The sequence below is a fragment of the Hyla sarda genome, chromosome 9 (genome assembly GCF_029499605.1).
Source record: "Hyla sarda isolate aHylSar1 chromosome 9, aHylSar1.hap1, whole genome shotgun sequence".
NCBI lineage: Eukaryota > Metazoa > Chordata > Amphibia > Anura > Hylidae > Hyla > Hyla sarda.
The window spans coordinates 138,844,008-138,864,572 of NC_079197.1; the positions used below are offsets into that span (position 1 = coordinate 138,844,008).

Sequence of the window (20,565 nt, forward strand, 5' to 3'; positions counted from 1 at the left end):
ATAGATAGATGATAGATAGATAGATATGAGATAGATAGATATGAGATAGATAGATATGAGATAGATAGATAGATAGATAGATAGATAGATATGAGATAGATAGATAGATAATAGATAGATAGATGATAGATAGATAGATATGAGATAGATATGATATAGATAGATAGATAGATAGATAGATAGATAGATAGATATGAGATAGATATGAGATAGATAGATATGAGAGTCAGTGTCATCTCTGAAACCAACCATTTTTTTCTTGAAAAACATCTAGCAGACACTGAATCTCTTCTTGAATCCGCTCCTCAATGCTTCGTTTTCCCATTCCAAAATTACGTAGAGTGCTGAGCGAAAACCTCCTCAATTCTTTCCAGCGTTCTCCATTACTGAATGCAATGCCTGGTGAATATTTGTAAAACATAATATTATGGTGACATAGTGACAGGGCCACATAAGTTTAGGCTTTGAACTGAAGGGGTATTACAGTGTCAAACATTTATTGGTATACGGCTAAATGAACAGTAAATACAGATAACGAATTATACTTACCTATCTGGGTGCCCCGCCGCTCCTATTCCAGCACCTTCTGGTCTCCCACTGGTCACTGCATGTTGCTGCTTCAGAGATGAGACATTAGAGCAGGACCTGCCCACTTAACCAATCACTGTGGCCAGTGATTGGCTGGTCCTAAGTGGTGACCAGCAGGAGACCAGAAGGTGCTGGAATGGGAGCCGGGGAATACCCATTTAATTTCATAATTAATAACATAATTAAAGGGGTACTCAGGTAGAAAATATATATTTTTTTTAAATCACCTGGTGCAAGGAAGTTGTATTTCTTTCTAGAGTTCTTTTCCATTTGACCACAGTGCTTTCTGCTGACACCTCTGTCCATATCTGGAACTGTCCAGAGCAGGAGAGGTTTGCTATGGGGATTTGCTTGTACTCTGGAGAGTTCCTGATACCGACAGAGGTGTCAGCAGAGAGCACTGTGGTCAGACAGAAAACAACTCCAGAAAGAAATACAACTTCTTCTGAAGCATACAGCAGCTGATAAGTACGGAAAGGATTAAGATTTTTTTTTGTAGAAGTAATTTACAAATCTGTTTCTGGCACCAGTTGATTTGAAAAAAATTGTTTGCCTGCCACCGGAGTATCCATTTAACTTGATAATATTTAACATAACTAAAACTGATTTAATCTGGTATCATAGGGGCCTAATAAGAGCCAGAATATAAAATATTGTTAATATTCTGGATTATTTGGGACATTATAATATAAATAAAAAAAAATAAAAAAACATACACACATTATATATCTCAATACTTTCAAAAAGTTTCCATACTTTTCTTTAACTCCATTTACTTCAAAACAAGTCACATAAATACATCACTTCTCTACAGTCCCCTTTATTTGCCATGCAAGTAACATGACATGCTTAGGTTAGAATTATATATGTCCGGTATCTTTTCTGTAGAAAATGCGCCGGAGGGAAACTGATCAAAGAATTGATCAGATCCCGTCTCAGTTTGGACACCGGATGGTTGGGCTCCCCAGCCCGGCACCGGACAGTGAAACGCATCTTGCTGCATTCCCCATCCGGCATTCAGAAACAATGGACGCCTGATGCTAAACAACTGATGTAAGTTGTCATCAGTTGCGTTGAGATATAAGCTGGGATTACATATACCGGACATAGGCTAGAATGACATAAGACATGACCAATTACTACTCCTCCTTCCTTCACCCTTTTCAGCAAAACTAAAAATATACGGGAACTTTAGTGGCAAAAGGACAGTAACCCCAATAAAATAAACTACTATGGTTTTATTGAGATGGATTTCCTGTCCCTGCTCAGTTTACTGGCTTTGTGACATCCACATTATATAATAGTTCTGCGATGGATTTGAAGGGGTATTCCGGGCAAAAACATATTATCTCCTATCCAAAGGACAGGGGATAAGATGTCTGATCGCGGGGGTCCTGCTGCTGAGACCCCCCGCGATCTCCCTGCAGCACCCGCATTCTGAATCTCCAGTTTTGGAAACTTCCCGGACTAGGGACGTGACATGAATGGAGGGGGCGTGGCATCAGAAACTGGAGATTCAGCACCCGCATAGAATGCGGGTGCTGCAGCGAGATCACGGGGGGATCTCAGCAGCGGGCCCCCCGCGATCAGACATCTTATCCCCTATCCTTTGGATAGGTGATAAAATGTTTTTGCACAGAAGCCCCTTTAAAGGGGTAGTCCAGTGGTGAGCAACTTATCCCCTATCCTAAGGATAGGGGATAAGTTGCAGATCGCGGGGGGGTCCGACCGCTGGGGCCCCCTGCGATCTCCTGTACGGAGCCCCGACAGCCTGCGGGAAGGGGGCGTGTCGACCTTCGCACGAGGCGGCGGCCGACACGCCCCCTCAATACAAGTCTATGGCAGAGCCGAAGCGCTGCCTTCGGCAATCTCCGTCTCTGCCATTGAGATGTATTGAGGGGGCGTGTCGGCCGCCACTTCGTGCGGGGGTCGACACCCGCTATCTGGGCCGAGAGTCGGGGCCCCGTACAGAGAGATCGCAGGGGGCCCCAGCGGTCGGACCCCCCGCGATCTCAAACTTATCCCCTATCCTTAGGATAGGGGATAAGTTTTTCACCACTGGACTACCCCTTTAAGGGCTGGAAGACCTGACAGGATTTTAAAATGTTGAAATGAAGGAATTTTACTGTAGCAATATTGTCATAAATTTATATATTAATTTTTTACAGTTTCACCATTTCCAAGCAGTGACTGACCGTATCCTTTGCTGGTTAGATCTACTATCGGGAACTCTGCTCGTCCACTAAACTTGTCCCCATTGTCCACAAGGGCTTCTTTCACAGCTTGGAATCCACAGAGCACCACAGCAGGCTTTGGGCCTATATACAGCGTGTAGACGGGTCCATACTTCTTACTGAGCTTTAAAAGGAGAGCAGACAAATCTGTTACACAGATCACAGTATTCTCATACACATCTCTTGTCCTGTTCTTTCCCGCTTTAAACATAAAAGACTCTGATTTGAATTAACACAGTGTAATAATCAATATTCCCAGTGGTGGCGCTGCAGGGAAACTAAACACATACTGCCAAGTTTCCTCACAGATTACAGCCCATTCTTGATGGTCCCAGCAGGGAGAAGCCTTGTTGCATGTTTATTGTCATGGGACCCTTCTAACAAGTCAAAGATTCTACTTGACCCCAAATGTAATGAATTATTTGAAATTATATTTTTTCTACCATGGCTTGATGAAGGCCTATGGAAGCCCTTGACAATTGACAACATGGCCACAGTAAAATTGTTTAAAGTAATATTACCACCATAGTGTCCACACAATAGTGTCATACAATGCCAAAATGAGAGTGCAATGCAGTGTTCAAGTCATAACGCCCCAACATTTCCTCATTAATTGCATTGGTTTAGTCCATTGCGAAGAAAGCTTGTATTAAAGGGCTTGTACACTTTTGGACGCTCCCTCTTTGTAGGTTCTGCCATTGGATGATCACAGTGTTTTTACCGCTGCTGGAAGCTCTAGCCAACAATTGTAAATAGAGATGAGCGAATCGAAGTCGACGAACCCGAATTCGTTACGAATTTCATGAAAAATTCGATTTGCAATGAATGCAAATATCGCCGCGATTCTATCGCACGAATCGCTTCATTAAACTCCATTTTACAGCGTTCCAGGCTTTTGGGGACCTAAGATGGCGGATCCACGTGTGAGTACATGGGGCAGGGGATTATGGGAGGGTGGGAAACAGCGGCGGGAATGAAGGTAGGCGGGCTGACCCAGAACCACATGTGAGATGCAGCCTATCAGTGTTCACTGACCCCTGTGATGTCACAGCCCTATATAATCGGCGGCCATCTTGCCTCACTTCATTTCATCTATGCACTCAGATGGAGAGGACGGGACTGTGTGTGTGTGAATAGCTCATACCACAGCGTTACACTGCAACTGCTAGTCACATCAGCATTAGGGAAAGGCAGGAGTGCAGAGTGCTGTGCTGTTACACTGAGAAGGATCATTGATTGCTAAACCTCCTATTCACGTTATTGAGCATTGCAGCAGAGAGGGGCAGATAGCTGTCAGCTGCCTCATACAGATCTCCAAGCTGCCTGAACTTTATCAACCATCTTATCATGTCCTCATTTTTCAGCCCAATTGAGTTTTTTTTTTTGCTCCACAAATCATCTGCTGCTCAGAATTGTGTGACAGAGTGCAATTTAGGGTTTAATCCCTGGATTTTTTTTTTTTGTGGTGCTGCATTGTTGGGTCCTGCTGCTGTTCAGAAATACGGGATTTTTCAGTGGACTGTAGTGCATTTGTACCATTTTGTACCTGTTAATCTGTCAAGGGGCTACATACTGTGCAAGTCCAAACAATACTATTCACCGGCTGTTTTTTTTTTTTTTTTTATAATTTTTTCTGCGTATAGTTATGCATATATAACTGCCCTCATGAGTGCAGACCGCATATGTACATCCAAGTAGTGTACCATCTCGTACCTGTTAATCTGTAAAGAGCCTACATACTGTTCAAGGACAGCCGTAAGTAATCACCTGCTGCTGTTCTAGACAAATACTGTTTAAAGAGTAGTGTAGCGTATTATAATACCCTCATAAATGCACTAAGTATGTCAGGCAGAGAAGTGCCAGGACGTGCACAGAGGAGTGGCAGAGGCCTAAATACTTCAGGTAGAGTTGGCAGCAGACTTGGGGCAAGTGGCAGCAGGAGTCGCAGCAAGAGGCCTGAGCTCCTGTTATCAGCCAGCGGTCGTGTCTCCACCAGCAACCCATCTGCCGTCATTGATTGGTTAACACGCTCATCCACATCATCACAAGTGACATCTGACCCCCCCCAGTCAACAGTCGGTGGGTTCCTCAGACACAACCCTCAGTTGGCACGGCCCGGGAGCAGTCCCTGTCCTCCCATTGCCTTTGTCCTATGCTGTTCCCTCTCCTAGAGAAGTATATTATGCTGTGGGTTCAGCTCCACTATTTACTGAGGACGATCCAATAGAGGACAGTCAGCAGCTACTGGACAGCCAAGAAGGGGAGGAGACATGCGCCGCTTGCTCTGCTAGGCGGCCAAGTAGTGATGCGGAGAGTGACGTGGGAGGCGGTGTTGCAAGTGTTCAGGGTCCTGAAGCAGACACTGTTGGGGAACCTGAGAAGGACATCAGTCACATGCACACAATTGTTGATGATGATGAAGCCGATCGCAATTGGGAGCCGGGTGCAGAATTGGCTTCATCATCATCAGGAGAAGAGAGTTGCAGGTTGCCGTGATGCAGCAGCTGAGCCAGCAAGGCGGTAGCATGGTTGGCAGTCAGCGTGATGGCAGAAGTGGAAATTCTGGAGCCAAACGTGCCTGGGGAAGACCACCTGCTTCGCGGCAGCCTACCTTTCCGGGAGGTAGTAGAACAGGGGTTCCTGCAGACGGCGGCAGTAGCAGTCAATTAGTGCAGACTGTTGGTGGGAAAATCAGCTACTCGGCGGTGTGGCAGTTTTTCATCAAGCATCCAGAGGAGGTTCACATAGCTGCATGCAAGATATGTTGGCAGAAGGTGAAGCGTGGACAGGGTAGCAATGGTGGCACCACAGCCCTGCATCAACACATGCTTTGTCACCATAAAGTGGCCTGGGAGAACCATGGCTTCGATGTAGTGGTCAGGCCTACTGCATCACCCAGTGGCCAGCCGCTCCCTCCTTCAGCCAGCCCTAGAGGCAGCAAGGCAGTAGCACGGTTGGCAGTCAGCGTGGTGGCAGGAGTGGAAATTCAGGAGCCAAACCTGCCCGGGGGAGACCACCTGATTCGCGGCAGCCTACCTTTCCGGGAGGTAGTGGAACAGGGGTTCCTGGAGACGGCACCAGTAGCAGTCAATTAGTGCGGACTGCGGGTGGGAAAATCAGCTACTCAGCGGTGTGGAAGTTTTTCATAAGGCATCCGGAGGAGGTTCACGTAGCCACATGCAAGATCTACCGGCAGAAGGTGAAGCGTGGCCAGGGTCCCAATGTCGGCACCACGGCCCTGCGTCAACACATGCTTCGCCACCATAAAGCGGCCTGGGAGAACCGTGGCTCCGATGTAGTGGTCCAGCCTGCTGCATCACCCAGTGGCCATACGCTCACTCCTTCATCCAGCCAAGGCTCCACCACCTCAGCCGAAGGGAGCTGTGTGTCAAACCCTCCTTCTGTCGCTCCTGCTTCTCCCGCTTTTAGTCAGCCATTCCGCCAACAATCCATCGGCGAAGCCATGTCCAAGAGACAACAGTATGCGCCCACTCATCCAAAGGTGCAGAAGTTGAATGTGCTCCTGTCCAAGTTGCTGGTGTTGCAGTCCCTCCCTTTTCAAGTGGTGGACTCTGCACCTTTCAGAGAATTGATGGCTTGTGCCGAGCCGAGGTGGAGAGTCCCAAGCCGTCATTTGTTTGCAAAGAAGGCAGTACCAGCCCTACATAAGTTTGTACAAGAGAAGGTGGGCCAGTCCTTGAGCCTGTCGGTGTGTTCAAAAGTGCACAGCAGCGCCGATGTGTGGAGCTGTAACTACGGGCAGGGACAATACTTGTCTTTTACGGCCCACTGGGTAAATGTGGTTCCTGCACAGCCACAACAGCAACTTGGACAGGTCACACCGCTTTCTCCTCCACGCTCTCGCTCCCAGGCAGTTGGTCCTGTTACAGCGTGCAACGCCGCCTTCTCATCCTCCACCGAGTCCTCGGCCTCCACTGCACGTCCAAATCTCGGTGGCCCTTCATCGTACCATGTGTGTAGGGCACGGCGGTGTCAAGCTGTTCTTCACATGGTTTGCCTTGGCGAACGGAGTCACACAGGGGAGGAACTGCTAAAGTTAATTCGTAAAGAAATCCGAGTATGGCTTACTCCACGAAATCTGGAAATGGGACCGATGGTGACCGACAATGGGAAGAACATCGTGTCCTCGCTGTGACAAGGAAGTGTGAAACATGCGCCCTGCATGGCACACGTGTTGAATCTGGTTGTCAAGCACTTCCTCAAGTCTTCACCCCATTTGCAAAAAATCCTGAAAATGGCAAGGAAACTGTGCATGCACTTCAGCCACTCGTACACCGTCAAGCACACCTTCCTTTAGCTGCAGCATCAGAACGGTATCCCACAACATAGTCTTATTTGTGACGTTGCCACACGTTGGAATTCCACCCTCCATATATTGGACAAACTATACGAACAAAGAAAAGCCATCACCGATTTCTTGATGATCTAAGCAGATAAGAGTACTCCCCTGTGTAACTTCAATGTGAACCAGTGGCAGCTCATACGTGACACCTGCCGTTTGCTGAGGCCCTTTGAGGAAGCCACATTATTTGTGAGTCGCCTGGATTACGCCATGAACAACGTAATTCCACTCCTACATTTCCTACAACAAATGATTGAAACCATGGCTGGTCACGCCAATGGAGACATTGCGCCTACATCTCAAGGCTACATGAGCCCTGTGGGGGCTGAACTGGAGGAGGAGGAGGATGATGAGGGGCAGAGCGCAGCACAGTTTAGGTTGGATGAGATGGCCGGTGTTTCTAGTCTTCGGACAGGAGAGGAGGAGCAGGAGCAGCCTGAGGAGCTGGAGGGTTATGAGGAAGTTGAGACCGAGGACCCAGACACACCGTGGCAGTATGCAGTGGAGATGGAGGCAGGTAGTCCATCCGAGTCACTGGCGCAAATGGCACGATGCATGCCATGACTTCTGGATCTCCACCTTATTAGACCCTCGCTACCGTCCCAAAATGGGGGCCTTTTTTACACCCACTGAGAGGGAGGACAAACTGACCTACTACAGAGAGATTCTACGTAGTCAGTTGGCTGATGCCGATCGGCCACATGGTCCTTCCACTCACAGGTCTGACTCGGGGGGCCCTCTGCGCTCACTTTCCACTGCCACGGCTGCTGGGGAGGGGAGGGGTGGCAGGAGCAGTACCAGCTCCATCAGCAGCAGCCTGAGTCTACAGTCGCTGATGAGTAGCTTTCTTCACCCACATAGTGAAGCAACTCATCAACAGCAGGTAGACATGGAGCAGGACCTGAACCAGCAGGTGGTGGCATACCTTGACATGGCCATGCCAACAACCTTTGAAGATCCGCTGGACTTCTGGGCAGCCAAACTTGATTTATGGCCACAACTAGCAGAGTTTGCCCTAGAAAAGCTGTCCTGCCCGGCCAGTAGTGTGCCATCAGAGCGGGTGTTTAGTGCGGCCGGGGCCATAGTCCCCTCAAGGTCCACTAAAAATGTGGAGAGACTGACATTTGTCAAGAGGAATCAGGGATGGATCAGCCAGGATTTCCAGCCACCAATGCCATATGCCTCAGAGTAGATTGACCATGCTGTTACACCAACATTTCCCAATTATGGTTGGTTATGAAACCCTCTTGGGTTATCAATTAGGGTTGCCTGCTCCTTGCTCATCCTGTGTCTTTCAGGAACTACTTGCCTCACTGATGCTTCTGGCCTTGGGCCTTTAATTTTTGGATGTTTAGCAGTAGCTAAATATATGCTTAATGCAAATGTCAACATTGATCTTTAAATATAAGGGGTTATGAAACCCTCTTGGGTACTGTGAATGCCTGCTCCTGACTCATTCTGTGTCTTTCGGGAACTACTTGCCTCACTGATGCTTCTGGCCTTGGGCCTTCAATTTTTGGATGTTTTGAAGTAGCTAAATACATGCTTAATGCAAATTTCAACATTGATCTTTAAATGTAAGGGGTTGGTTATGAAACCCTCTTGGGTACTGCTCCTGACTCATTCTGTGTCTTTCAGGAAATAATTGCCTCCCTGATGCCTCAGGCCTTGGGCATTCAATTATTGGAAGTTTAGCAGTAGCTAATACATGCTTAATGCAAATTTCAACTATCATCTTTAAATTCTCGGTGCTCTGCTAGGGCCTTCTCCTACCAGGCTGGGGCCGATCCGAGGACCTCCCTAAACCATCCAATCGGAGACATGCGGCGTGTACAAAGGGCATGGACTTAATGAACCCGAGCTTATGACCCGCGCTTAGTTGTTATTCTTCTTTCCTGGCAAATAATTGCAATCCCTGATCCCTATCGCGAAAGGGGTTCAGCGGGTTACCCGCACCTGTCGGTGAAAGATTGACACGCACTGGTTCATTCAGTGTAGCGCGCGTGCAGCCCTGGACATCTGAGGGCATCACAGACCTGTTATTGCTCGATCTCGCGAGTGATCGTGCAATGTAAGGGGTTATTAAAGCCTCTTGGGTACTGCTGATGCCTACTCCTGACTGCTCCTGTGTCTTTCAGGAACTACTTGACTTCATGATGCTTCTGGGCTTGGGCCTTTAATTTTAGGATTTTTGAAATACATACATACATGCTTAATTTAAATTTCAACATTTATGGTGCAATGTATGGAGTTATTAAAAACTCTTGGGTAGTGTTTTTTTCAAATTTTCTGATAATTAGCACAGTAACAAACTTGAATTTTCCACAATTATAACCATTACACCATTGAACAATTGTTACATGTGATTTTTTAAGTAAAATTTTCAAAAAAAATACGCAGAGGGATGAACTCTGCTTCTTTATTTCATAAAAAATTCTTTCATAGAAGAATGTCTTTTGGTGGTCCACCGTCCTGCAATATAGAGTCTTCTGGACTCTTTGATATGCGCTTGTTCTTAAACAAAGGTACAAAAACCAAAAATGGCCGGTCAGGGCTATGGAGACGTTGCGCCTACATCTTGCGGCCACATGAGCCCTGTGGGTGCTTGTGAGATTAGGTCCTTTGTACCCACACGGCGGGGTCCGGGACACAAATTTTGATTTAAATTTCAAATAAAAAAATCACACATTTCAATGGTCTCTTCATGCTGCAGCCAATTACAGGCTGCGTCATTCTGGTAATATATAGAGAGCACTCGCTGTCCTAAATTTTCGTTAACATTTTTCGTCAAAAATGTTTGTCTTTTTTATTAGGGATTGTGAAGCTTTGGTGCGTACTCATGTATCAGCCAACTCCAGCCTGTGTCATTCAGGCAATATATGGTTTACTGATGGCGCTGCTGGGCCTGGGTCTGGGAATTTCAAATTTTCTCATAGATAGCACCTGCTATCCAAAAGTCTTCTGTCTACAATTTGTGTGTTTTTTGGGGGGGATTGTGAAGCCCTAGTGTGTACTCATGCATCAGCCAACTCCAGGCTGTGTCATTCAGGCAATATATAGGTAGCACCCGCTGTCCTAAATATTCTTAAAATTATTTTAAAAATGTTTGTTTTTTCTTTGGAATTCTGAAGCCCTGGTGTGTACTCAATGCTGCTTCCTGCTACACTCTGTCAACCCGTTGGTCCTGCGACAGTGTGCTACTCCGCCTCCACATCCTCCACTGTGTCTTAAGCCTCCACTGCCCGGACAAGTCTCAGTGGCCCTTCAGCATACCATGTGTGCAGGTCACGGCGGTGTCACGTTGTTCTTCATATGGTTTGCCTTGGCGAGAAGTCTTGGAAACAATGGCCAGTCAGGGCAATGGAGACGTTGCACCTAAATCTCACGGCCACATGAGCCCTGTGGGGGCTTGTTGGATTTGGTCCTTCGTACCCACACGCTAGGGTCTGGGACACGCAAAGGTTGTTTTAAATTTCAAATAAAAAAATGATGACACTGCTGGGCCTGGGTCTGGGAATTTAAAATTTTCTCATAGGTAGCACCCGCTATCCAAAATCTTTTTCAAAAATTTCTAAAATGTGGTGTTTTTGGGGGGATTGTGAAGCCCTGGTGTGTACTCGTGCATCAGCCAACTCCATGCTGTGTAATTCAGGCAATATATGCTTTACTGATGTTGCTGTGGGGGCTTGTTGTATTTGGTCCTTCGTACCCACACGATGGAGTCCAGGACACTCAAAGTTTGTTTTAATTTTCAAATAAAAAAAATGATGGCGCTGCTGGGCCTGGGTCTGGTAATTTCAAATTTTGTCATAGGCAGCACCCGCTATCCAAAATCTTTTTCAAAAATTTCTAAAATTGTGGAGTTTTTTTGGGGGGGATTGTGAAGCCCTGTTGTGTACTTGTGCATCAGCCAACTCCAGGCTGTGTAATTCAGGCAATATATATGTGTTACTGATGTGGCTGTGGGGCCTGGGTCTGGGAATTTCAAATTTTCTCATAGGTAGCACCCGCTATCCAAAATCTTTGGTTTAAATTTCTTAATTCATCTTTTAATCTTAGGGATTGTGAAGGCCTAGTGCCTACTCATGCTGCTGGCAACTCCGGGCTGTGCCATTCAGCCACTATATGGTCTCCTCATGCTGCTATCACCTCCATGCTGTGTCATTTAGCCACTATATGGTGTCCTCATGCTGTCAACACCTCCACGCTGTACCATTCAGTCACTATATTGTCTCCTGACACTGATGCCACCACCAGGCTTTGTCATTGTGCTGCTGTGCGGCAGTGATTCTAAAAGCGATGCCGGTAATCTGCATGTTATTCTGAATAACAGTATTATTTCACTAACCCAGCACACTCCATATGCATTTTAGAACACAGCAAAGTGTTCTATACCCCTATAGAGGCTGTATGTAGGCTAGAAATAGCCTTTTTTAATATAGATTCGACGTGAAAAAATTCAGAACGAAACAAACTTAATCGGAAAATTTGGTGAATCGGCCGAATCAAATTTTTGAAAAGTTCGCTCATCTCTAATTGTAAATAGAGAGGGAACTCGGCAACACGTGTCCAGCTTCCCTGCAGTGACACAACAGGAGTTCCAAAACACTGTCTGTATAGGAGTAGGTTCACAGATAGCGCATTCTCTGCGTATTTGACACTGCAGATGCACTAATGACTGTCTCTAGTGTGGGACCGAAAATCTATTAGGGTAAGGTTACATGTAGTGCATCCATAGCATATGTGGATGCGCTACTGAACGTCCCTAGAATGTGTCTTCTATTGTCTGCTCATAGCAGCAATCTGCCGCTAGGAGCAGACACACAGGGATCTGCAAGTTGTTCGCATGCGCAGTGTACTCACAGACATCAAGGATACTTTCGGCCTAGCTCGGGAGAGCAACCACGATGTCTGGGAGTAAACTGAGCATGTGCTGAGGCAAACTCTAGAGACGTTCAGTAGCGCATCCACATATGCCTTGGATGCGCTACATGTGACCTTACCATGATACATTTCTTGTTTTCCAGAAAAAGAGGTGGCTTTTGTATCCACTTTGGCTATTTGATGGATCCATTTGTTTTGACTCAGAATTCCCAAAGAGGTATATTGAAAATGGAATCTATAGACCAAACAACCCTCCTAAGTGTCCCTGTCACTATAAAAAAAAAAAAAAATGGCCAAGAAATCTAAGAGGGCACATCTGGAATTTGAGAACTTAGAGGGAATGATCATGTCTTTTAGAAGATGGGTGGTGTTTTTTATATTTCCTCTTTGTAGTCACCTTAGGGGTGGTAGGGGGATAAGGATGAAAATTATTGTTTTTATGTCAAATTGATCCATTGGTAGTTTTGCTTCTAGTTTGGCTCCCTGCGAACTTTGTCTCACTGCATGAGGAGCACTTCATTGTAAGTCTATGGAGCTTGTCTGCTACAGGGAAATGAAGACTGAGGCGGGCTGGGGAGTGAAGAGCTTAACCCCTTAAGGACCAGGCCATTTTACACCTTAGGACCAGAGTGTTTTTTGCACATCTGACCACTGTCACTTTAAACATTAATAACTCTGGAATGCTTTTAGTTATCAATCTGATTCCGAGACTGTTTTTTTGTGACATATTCTACTTTAACATAGGGGTAAAATGTTGTGGTAACTTGCATCCTTTCTTGGTGAAAAATCCCAAAATTTGATGAAAAATTTGAAAATTTTGCATTTTTCTAACTTTGAAGCTTTCTGCTTGTAAGGAAAATGAATATTCAAAATATTTTTTTTTATTCACATTTCCAATATGTCTACTTTATGTTTGCATCATAAAATTGATGTGTTTTTACTTTTGGAAGACATCAGAGGGCTTCAAAGTTCAGCAGCACTTTTCCAATTTTTCACAAAATTTTGAACCTCGCTTTTTTTCAGAGACCAGTTCAGGTTTGAAGTGGATTTGAAGGGTCTTCCCATTAGAAATATCCCACAAATGACCCCATTATAAAAACTACACCCCCAAAGTATTCAAAATGACAATCAGTAAGTGTTTTAACCCTTTAGGTGTTTCATAGGAATAGCAGCAAAGTGAAGGAGAAAATTAAAAATCTTTATTTTTTACACTCGCATGTTCTTGTAAACCCAATTTTTGAATTTTTACAAGGGGTAAAAGGAGAAAATGTATACTTATATTTGTAGCCCAATTTCTCTCGAGTAAGCACATACCTCATATGTCTATGTAAAGTGTTCGGCGGGCGCAGTAGAGGGCTCAGAAGCGAAGGAGTGACAAGGGGATTTTGGAGAGTACGTTTTTCAGAAATGGTTTTTGGGGGGCATGTTGCATTTAGGAAGCCCCTATGGTGCCAGAACAGCAAAAATAACCCACATGGCATACCATTTTGGAAACTAGACCCCTTGGGGAACGTAACAAGGAATAAAGTGAGCCTTAATACCCCACAGGTGTTTCACGACTTTTGCATATGTAAAAAAAATATTTTTTTTTTCACTAAAATGTGTGCTTCCCCCCAAATTTCACATTTTTGCAAGGGTTAATAGCAGAAAATACCCCCCAAAATTTGTAACCCCATCTCTTCTGAGTATGGAGGCACCCCATAAGTTCGCATGAAGTGCATTACAGGCGAACTACAATGCTCCGAAGAGAAGGAGTGATATTTGACTTTTTGAGAGCAAATTTTGCTCGGGGGGCATGTCGCATTTAGGAAGCCCCTATGGTGCCAGAACAGCAAAAAAAAAACACATGGCATACCATTTTGGAAACTAGACCCCTTGAGGAACGTAACAAGGAATAAAGTGAGCCTTAATACCCCACACGGGTTTCACGACTTTTGCATATGTAAAAAAATATATATATTTTTTTTCACTAAAATGTGTGTTTCCCCCCAAATTTCACATTTTTGCAAGGGTTAATAGCAGAAAATACCCCCCAAAATTTGTAACCCCATCTCTTCTGAGTAGGGAGGTACCCCATAAGTGGACCTGAAGTGCACTACGGGCGAACTACAATGCTCAGAAGAGGAGGAGCACCATTGAGCTTTTGGAAAGAGAATTCGTTTGGAATGGTAGTCAGGGGCCATGTGCATTTACAAAGCCCCCCGTGGTGCCAGAACAGTGGACCCCCCCCCCACATGTGACCCCATTTTGGAAACTACACCCCTCACAGAATTTAATAAGTGGTGCAGTGAGCATTTTCACCCCACTGGCGTTTGACAGATCTTTGGAACAGTGGGCTTTGCAAATGGAAAATTAAATTTTTCATTTTCAAGGATCACTGTTCCAAAAATCTGTCAGACACCTGTGGGGCGTAAATGCTCACTGCGCCCCTTATTACATTACATGAGGGGTGTAGTTTCCAATATGGGGTCACATATGGGAGGTCCATTGTTCTGGTACCATGGGGGCTTTGTAAACACAAGTGGCCTTCAATTCCGGACAAATTTTCTCTTCAAAATCCCAATGGCGCTCCTTCTCTTCTGAGCATTGTAGTGTACCCATAGAGCACTTTACATCCACATATGGGGTATGCTCTTACTCAGAAGAAATTGGGTTACAAATTTTGGGGGGCTTTTTTTTATTTCCCCTTGTGAAAATGAAAAATTTAGGGTGACACCAGCATTTTAGTGAAAAATTTTTTTTTTTCATTTTCCCATTCAACTTTAATGAAAATTTGTCAAACACCTGTGGGGTGTTCAGGCTCACTATACCCCTTGTTACGTTCCGTGAGGGGTGTCGTTTCCAAAATGGGGTCACATGTGGGTATTTATTGTTTTGTGTTTATGTCAGAACCACTGTAAAATCAGCCACCCCTGTGCAAATCACCAATTTAGGCCTCAAATGTACATGGTGCGCTCTCACTCCTGAGCCTTGTTGTGCGTCCGCAGAGCATTTTACGCCCACATCTGGGGTATCTCCGTACTTTTGGGGGTCTTTTTTTCCTTTTACCTCCCGTGAAAATAAAAAGTAAAAGACAACACCAGCATGTTAGTGTAAAAAAAATTTTTTTTTTACACTAACAGGCTGGTGTAGACCCCAACTTTTCTTTTTCATAAGGGGTAAAGGAAAAAAGCCCCCAAACTTAGTAGTGCAATTTCTCCTGAGTACGGAGATACCCCATATGTGGCACTAAACTGTTTCCTTGAAATACGACAGGGCTCTGAAGTGAGAGAGCGCCATGCGCATTTGAGGACTAAATTAGGGATTGCACAGGGGTGGACATAGGGGTATTCTACGCCAGTGATTCACAAACAGGGTGCCTCCAGCTGTTGCTAAACTCCCAGCATGCTTGGACAGTCAGTGGCTGTCCGGAAATGCTGGGAGTTGTTGTTTTGCAACAGCTGGAGGCTCTGTTTTGGAAACACTGCCGTACAATACGTTTTTTATTTTTTATTAGGGGGACAGTAGTAGGGGGACTTGTAGTGTTTTACTCTTTATTATGTGTAAGTGTAGTGTTTTTAGGGTACATTCACACTGGCAGAGGTTTACAGTGAATTTACCGCTAGGAGTTTGCGCTGCGGTGAAAAATTTGCCACAGCCCAAACTTGAAGCAGAAAACCTACTGTAAACCCGCCAGTGTGAATGTACCCTGTACGTTCACATGGGGGGGCAAACCTCCAGCTGTTTCAAAACTACAACTCCCAGCATGTACTGACAGACCGTGCATGCTGGGAGTTGTACTTTTGCAACAGCTGGAGGCACACTGGTTGGAAAACCTTCAGTTAGGTTCTGTTACCTAACTCAGTATTTTCCAACCAGTGTGCCTCCAGCTGTTGCAAAACTTCAACTCCCAGCATGTACTGATTGCCGAAAGGCATGCTGGGAGATGTAGTTATGCAACAGCTGGAGGGATCGCAACTACAACTCCCAGCATGCAGAGACATCTGTTTGCTGTTTAGGCTTGCTGGGAGTTGCAGTTTTGCAACATCTGGAGAGCTATAGTTTAGAGACCACTGCACAGTGGTCTCCAAACTGTGGACCTCCAGATGTTGCAAAACTACAACTCCCAGCATGCCCAGACAGCAAACTGCTGTCTGGGCATGCTGGGAGTTGTAGTTTTGCAAGATCTGGAGGTGCACAGTATAGAGATCACTTTGCAGTGGTCTCAAACTGTAGACCTCCAGCTGTTGCAAAACTGCAACTCCCAGCAAGCCTAAACAGCTCTCTGGGCATGCTGGGAGTTGTAGTTTTGCAACATCTGGAGGGTTACAGTTTAGAGACCACTATAGTGGTCTCAGACTGTAGCCCTCCAGGTGTTGCTAAGTAACTCACCGGCTTCCGTTGGATCCAGGGAGCTGCGTCGCGGTCCTCTTCTTCCGCCGATCGTCGCCCGCTGCCGCCGCTGATCGTCGCTCCACTGCCATTGCTGATGGTTTCCGGGACTGGGGATGCGACTTTATGCCACGCCCCCTCCATTCACACCACACCCCCTTCTATTCACGCCCCCTCCATTCACACGTCACGTCCCCAGTTCCGGAAACCCAGAAGTTTCGCATAGAAAGCGGGTGCTGAAGGGAGATCGCAGGGGATCTAAGCAGTAAGCCCCCCGCGATCAGACATCTTATTCCCTATCCTTTGGATAGGGGATAAAATGTTTTTGCCTGGAATATCCCTTTAACTGCACATTTCAGGGACAGGGACTCTTTCACTCCTGAGGTTTTTGTCAGAGATTTTCATCAAAATGGTTTCTTTGCATTTTGTATGTATATTGAGATATGACTAAATATTATAGGGCTATGATCACATTGCATTTTCTCTTGTGGTATAGGGGTCAGCATCCTGTCCAGTAATAACATGAAGTACTGACAATAGGCCTTTTGACTTTAATAGATTGAAGATAGTCCATCCACTAAACTCAATGGTCCCACTATCAGAACAACTTGGTGTCTGTCTGCATGAAAAAAAAACAGGTCGCTGCTGTACAGGGAAAACATGTTGTGCACATAGACTAAGTGTGATAGAGTTCATTGTTAGATAATAGTCTTTGAACTATGTACATTAGATAGCCTGTAGGATATCAACTCTAAAAATAGACCAGTAGACACAAAAAATTACTATTTTTAGACTTTGGCTAGAATAAACTTCCTGTACTTAATGTTGTTCATGGCCATGTTACATATAGTATTATCAACATAATAAATCTATGTTGTTTCCTAAGCATTCCTGTGACTCTGCATATAGGAATGCTAGTAGTGCACTAGGCTTTCCATTAACCCCTTAAGGACTTAGCCCTTTTTCATCTTAAGGACTCGGCCGTTTTTTGCAATTCTGACCACTGTCACTTTAAACATTAATAACTATGGAATGCTTTTACTTATCATTCTGATTACGAGATAGTTTTTTGTGACATATCCTACTTTAACATAGTGGTAACATTTCATGGTAACTTGCATCCTTTACATGGTGGAAAATCCCAAAATTTGATAAAAAAAACTGAAAATTTAGCATTTTTCGAACTTTGAAGCTCTCTGCTTGTAAGGAAAATGGATATTACATTTTTTTTTCTTTGGTTCACATATACAATATGTCTACTTTATGTTTGCCTCATAAAATGTATGAGTTTTTACTTTTGGAAGACATCAGAGGGCTTCAAAGTTCAGCAGCAATTTTCCAATTTTTCACAAAATTTTCAAACTCGATATTTTTCAGGGACCAGTTCAGATTTGAAGTGGATTTGAAGGGTCTTCATATTAGAAATACCCTATAAATGACCCCATTATAAATACTGCATCCCCCAAAGTATTCAAAATGACATTCAGTAAATGTTTTACCCCTTTAGGTGTTTCACAGGAAAAGCAGCAAAGTGAAGGAGAAAATTCAAAATCTTCATTTTTTACACTCGCATGTTCTTGTAGACCCAATTTTTGAATTTTTACAAGGGGTAAAAGGAGAAAATTTTTACTTGTATTTGTAGCCCAATTTCTCTTGAGTAAGCACATACCTCATATGTCTATGTAAATTGTTCGGCGGGCGCAGTAGAGGGCTCAGAAGGGAAGGAGCGACAAGGGGATTTTGGAGAGAACATTTTTTCTGAAATGGTTTTTGGGGGGCATGTCACCTTTAGGAAGCCCCTAGGGTGTCAAAACAGCAAAAATAAAACACATGGCATACCATTTTGGAAACTATACCCCTCTGGGAATGTAACATGTTATAAAGTGAGCCTTAATACCCCACAGGTGTTTCATGACTTTTGCAAATGTAAAAAAAAAAAAAAGAATTTACCTAAAATGCTTGTTTTCCCCCAAATTTTACATTTTTAAAAAGGGTAATAGCAGAAAATACCCCCCAAAATCTGAAGCCCAATTTCTCCCGATTCTGAAAACACCCCATATGGGGTGAAAAGTGCTCTGCTGGTGCACTACAGGTCTCAGAAGAGAAGGAGTCACATTTGGCGTTTTGGAAGCAAATTTTGCTCTGGGGGCATGCCGCATTTAGGAAGCCCCTATGGTGCCAGAACAGAAAAAAAAACACATGGCATTATATTTTGGAAACTAGACCCCTTGGGGAACGTAACAAGAGGTTAAGTGAACCTTTATACCCCACAGGTGTTTTACAACTTTTGCATATGTATAAAAAAAAAATTGCCGCAGCTCAAACTTGCAGCCGGATACTTACTGTAAACCTCCGCCCATGTGAGTGTACCCTGTACGTTCACATTGGGGAGGGGGGAACATCCAGCTGTTGCAAAACTACAACTTCCAGCATGCGCTGACAGACTGTACATGCTGATAGTTTTAGTTCTGCAATAGCTGTAGGCACACTGGTTATGTATCACTGAGTTTGTGACCTAACTCAGTGTTTCACAACCAGTATGCCTCCAGCTGTTGCAAAACTACAACTCCCAGCATGTACGGTGCATGCTGGGAGTTGTAGTTTGCAACAGCTGGAGGCACACCGGTCGTGAAACACTGAGTTAGGTAAAAAAAAACTCTGAGTTTGACAACCAGTGTGCCTTCAGCTGTTGCAAAGCTACAACTCTCAGTAGTCACCGACAGCCAACGGGCATGCTGGGAGTTGTAGTTATGCAACCAGCAGATGCACCACTACAACTCCCAGCATGAACTTTAGCTGTTCGTGCAAGCTGGGAGTTGTAGTTATACAACAGCTGAAGGTACACTTTTCCTAAGAAAAAATGTGCCTCCAGCTGTTGCAAAACTATAAGTCCCAGCATGCCCATAAGGGAATGCTGGGAGTTGTGGTGGTCTGCCTCCTGCTGTTGCATAACTACAGCTCCCAGCATGCCCTTTTTGCAAGCTGGGAGCTGTTGCTAAGCAACAGCAGGAGGCTGTCACTCAGCTCCAACTGCTGATCCACGCCGCCGCCGCTGCAGGTCAGTCCCTCGCCGCCGCTCCTGGGGCCCCGATCCCAAAAGGGACGCCGGGGATCGGGGTCCCCAGCTGCCAGGGTCCATATCCTGCACCCGATCACGTCCTCTGAGCAGGTTTCGGGAGTGACACCCGCAGCAGGTGCCCTGATTGGTCGGCCGGTAAACCGGCCGACGAATCAGGGCGATCGTGAGGTGGCACCAGTGCCACCTCACCCCTGCTAGCTATGGCTTTTCGGGGCTGTCAGAGACGGCCCTGATCAGCCAGTAATTCCGGGTCACCGGGTCACTGGATACCCGATTGACCGGAATCCGCCGCAGATCGCTGGACTGACCTGTCATCATGATCCCCCTGGCCGATATGCCGCGATGCCTGCTGAACGATTTCAGCAGGCATCCGGCTCCGGTTCCCAACCGGCTAGCGGTGGGGACCGGAATTCCCACGGGCGCATGGATACGTCCTGCGCCCTTAAGGACTCGGAGTGCAGAGGTTAAAGGGGTACTCCGGTGGAAAACTTCTTCTTTTTTTTTTTTTTTATCAACTGGTGCCAGAAAGTTAAACAGATTTGTAAATTACTTCTATTAAAAATTCTTAATCCTTCCAGTACTTATTAGCTGCTGAATACAGCAGAGGAAATTATTTTCTTTTTGAAGCACAAAGCTCTCTGCAGAGGTCACGATTAAAGGGTTATTCCAGGATTTTTTTTTATTTGACTATGCAACAGGGGCTGTAAAGTTAGTGTAGTTCATAATATAGTGTCTGTACCTGTGTGTGACGGTTTTCTCACAATTCTTCTGTGATTTTCTCCCCACTATTTATTTTTACCAGCATACAAAATGACTGTTGTCTCAGATTTTTCCCAGCTTGCAATGCGGCCAAGACCTGACTCACTAGTCAGCTGATGACAAGGAGCCTGTCTGCTTCAATGGGTGGAGGGATCAATCTGCAACTAATGCAACAGCTGTAGGCACCCTGATTGAAAACCACAGGTCTGCAGCTCATTTATGTTCAATGGGTGGGGTGGGATGATGTGTGGGAGGGAGGAAAATAGAATTGTGGGATTTGTAGTCAA

General features: G+C 45.2%; 1 protein-coding gene across 1 annotated transcript in view; it reads right to left on the reverse strand.

Annotated features, from left to right (window-relative positions):
* The window catches only part of LOC130291615 (cytochrome P450 2B1-like), a 66,450-nt gene that overhangs the window by 39,324 nt on the left and 6,561 nt on the right, over positions 1–20,565 (reverse strand). Inside the window, exons 2-3 of the mRNA XM_056540578.1 lie at positions 2,784–2,946; positions 250–399 (exon numbers count right to left, since the gene is read on the reverse strand). Of these exons, the coding sequence (XP_056396553.1) occupies positions 250–399; positions 2,784–2,946 (313 nt within the window). The remainder of the gene's footprint in view (positions 1–249; positions 400–2,783; positions 2,947–20,565) is intronic.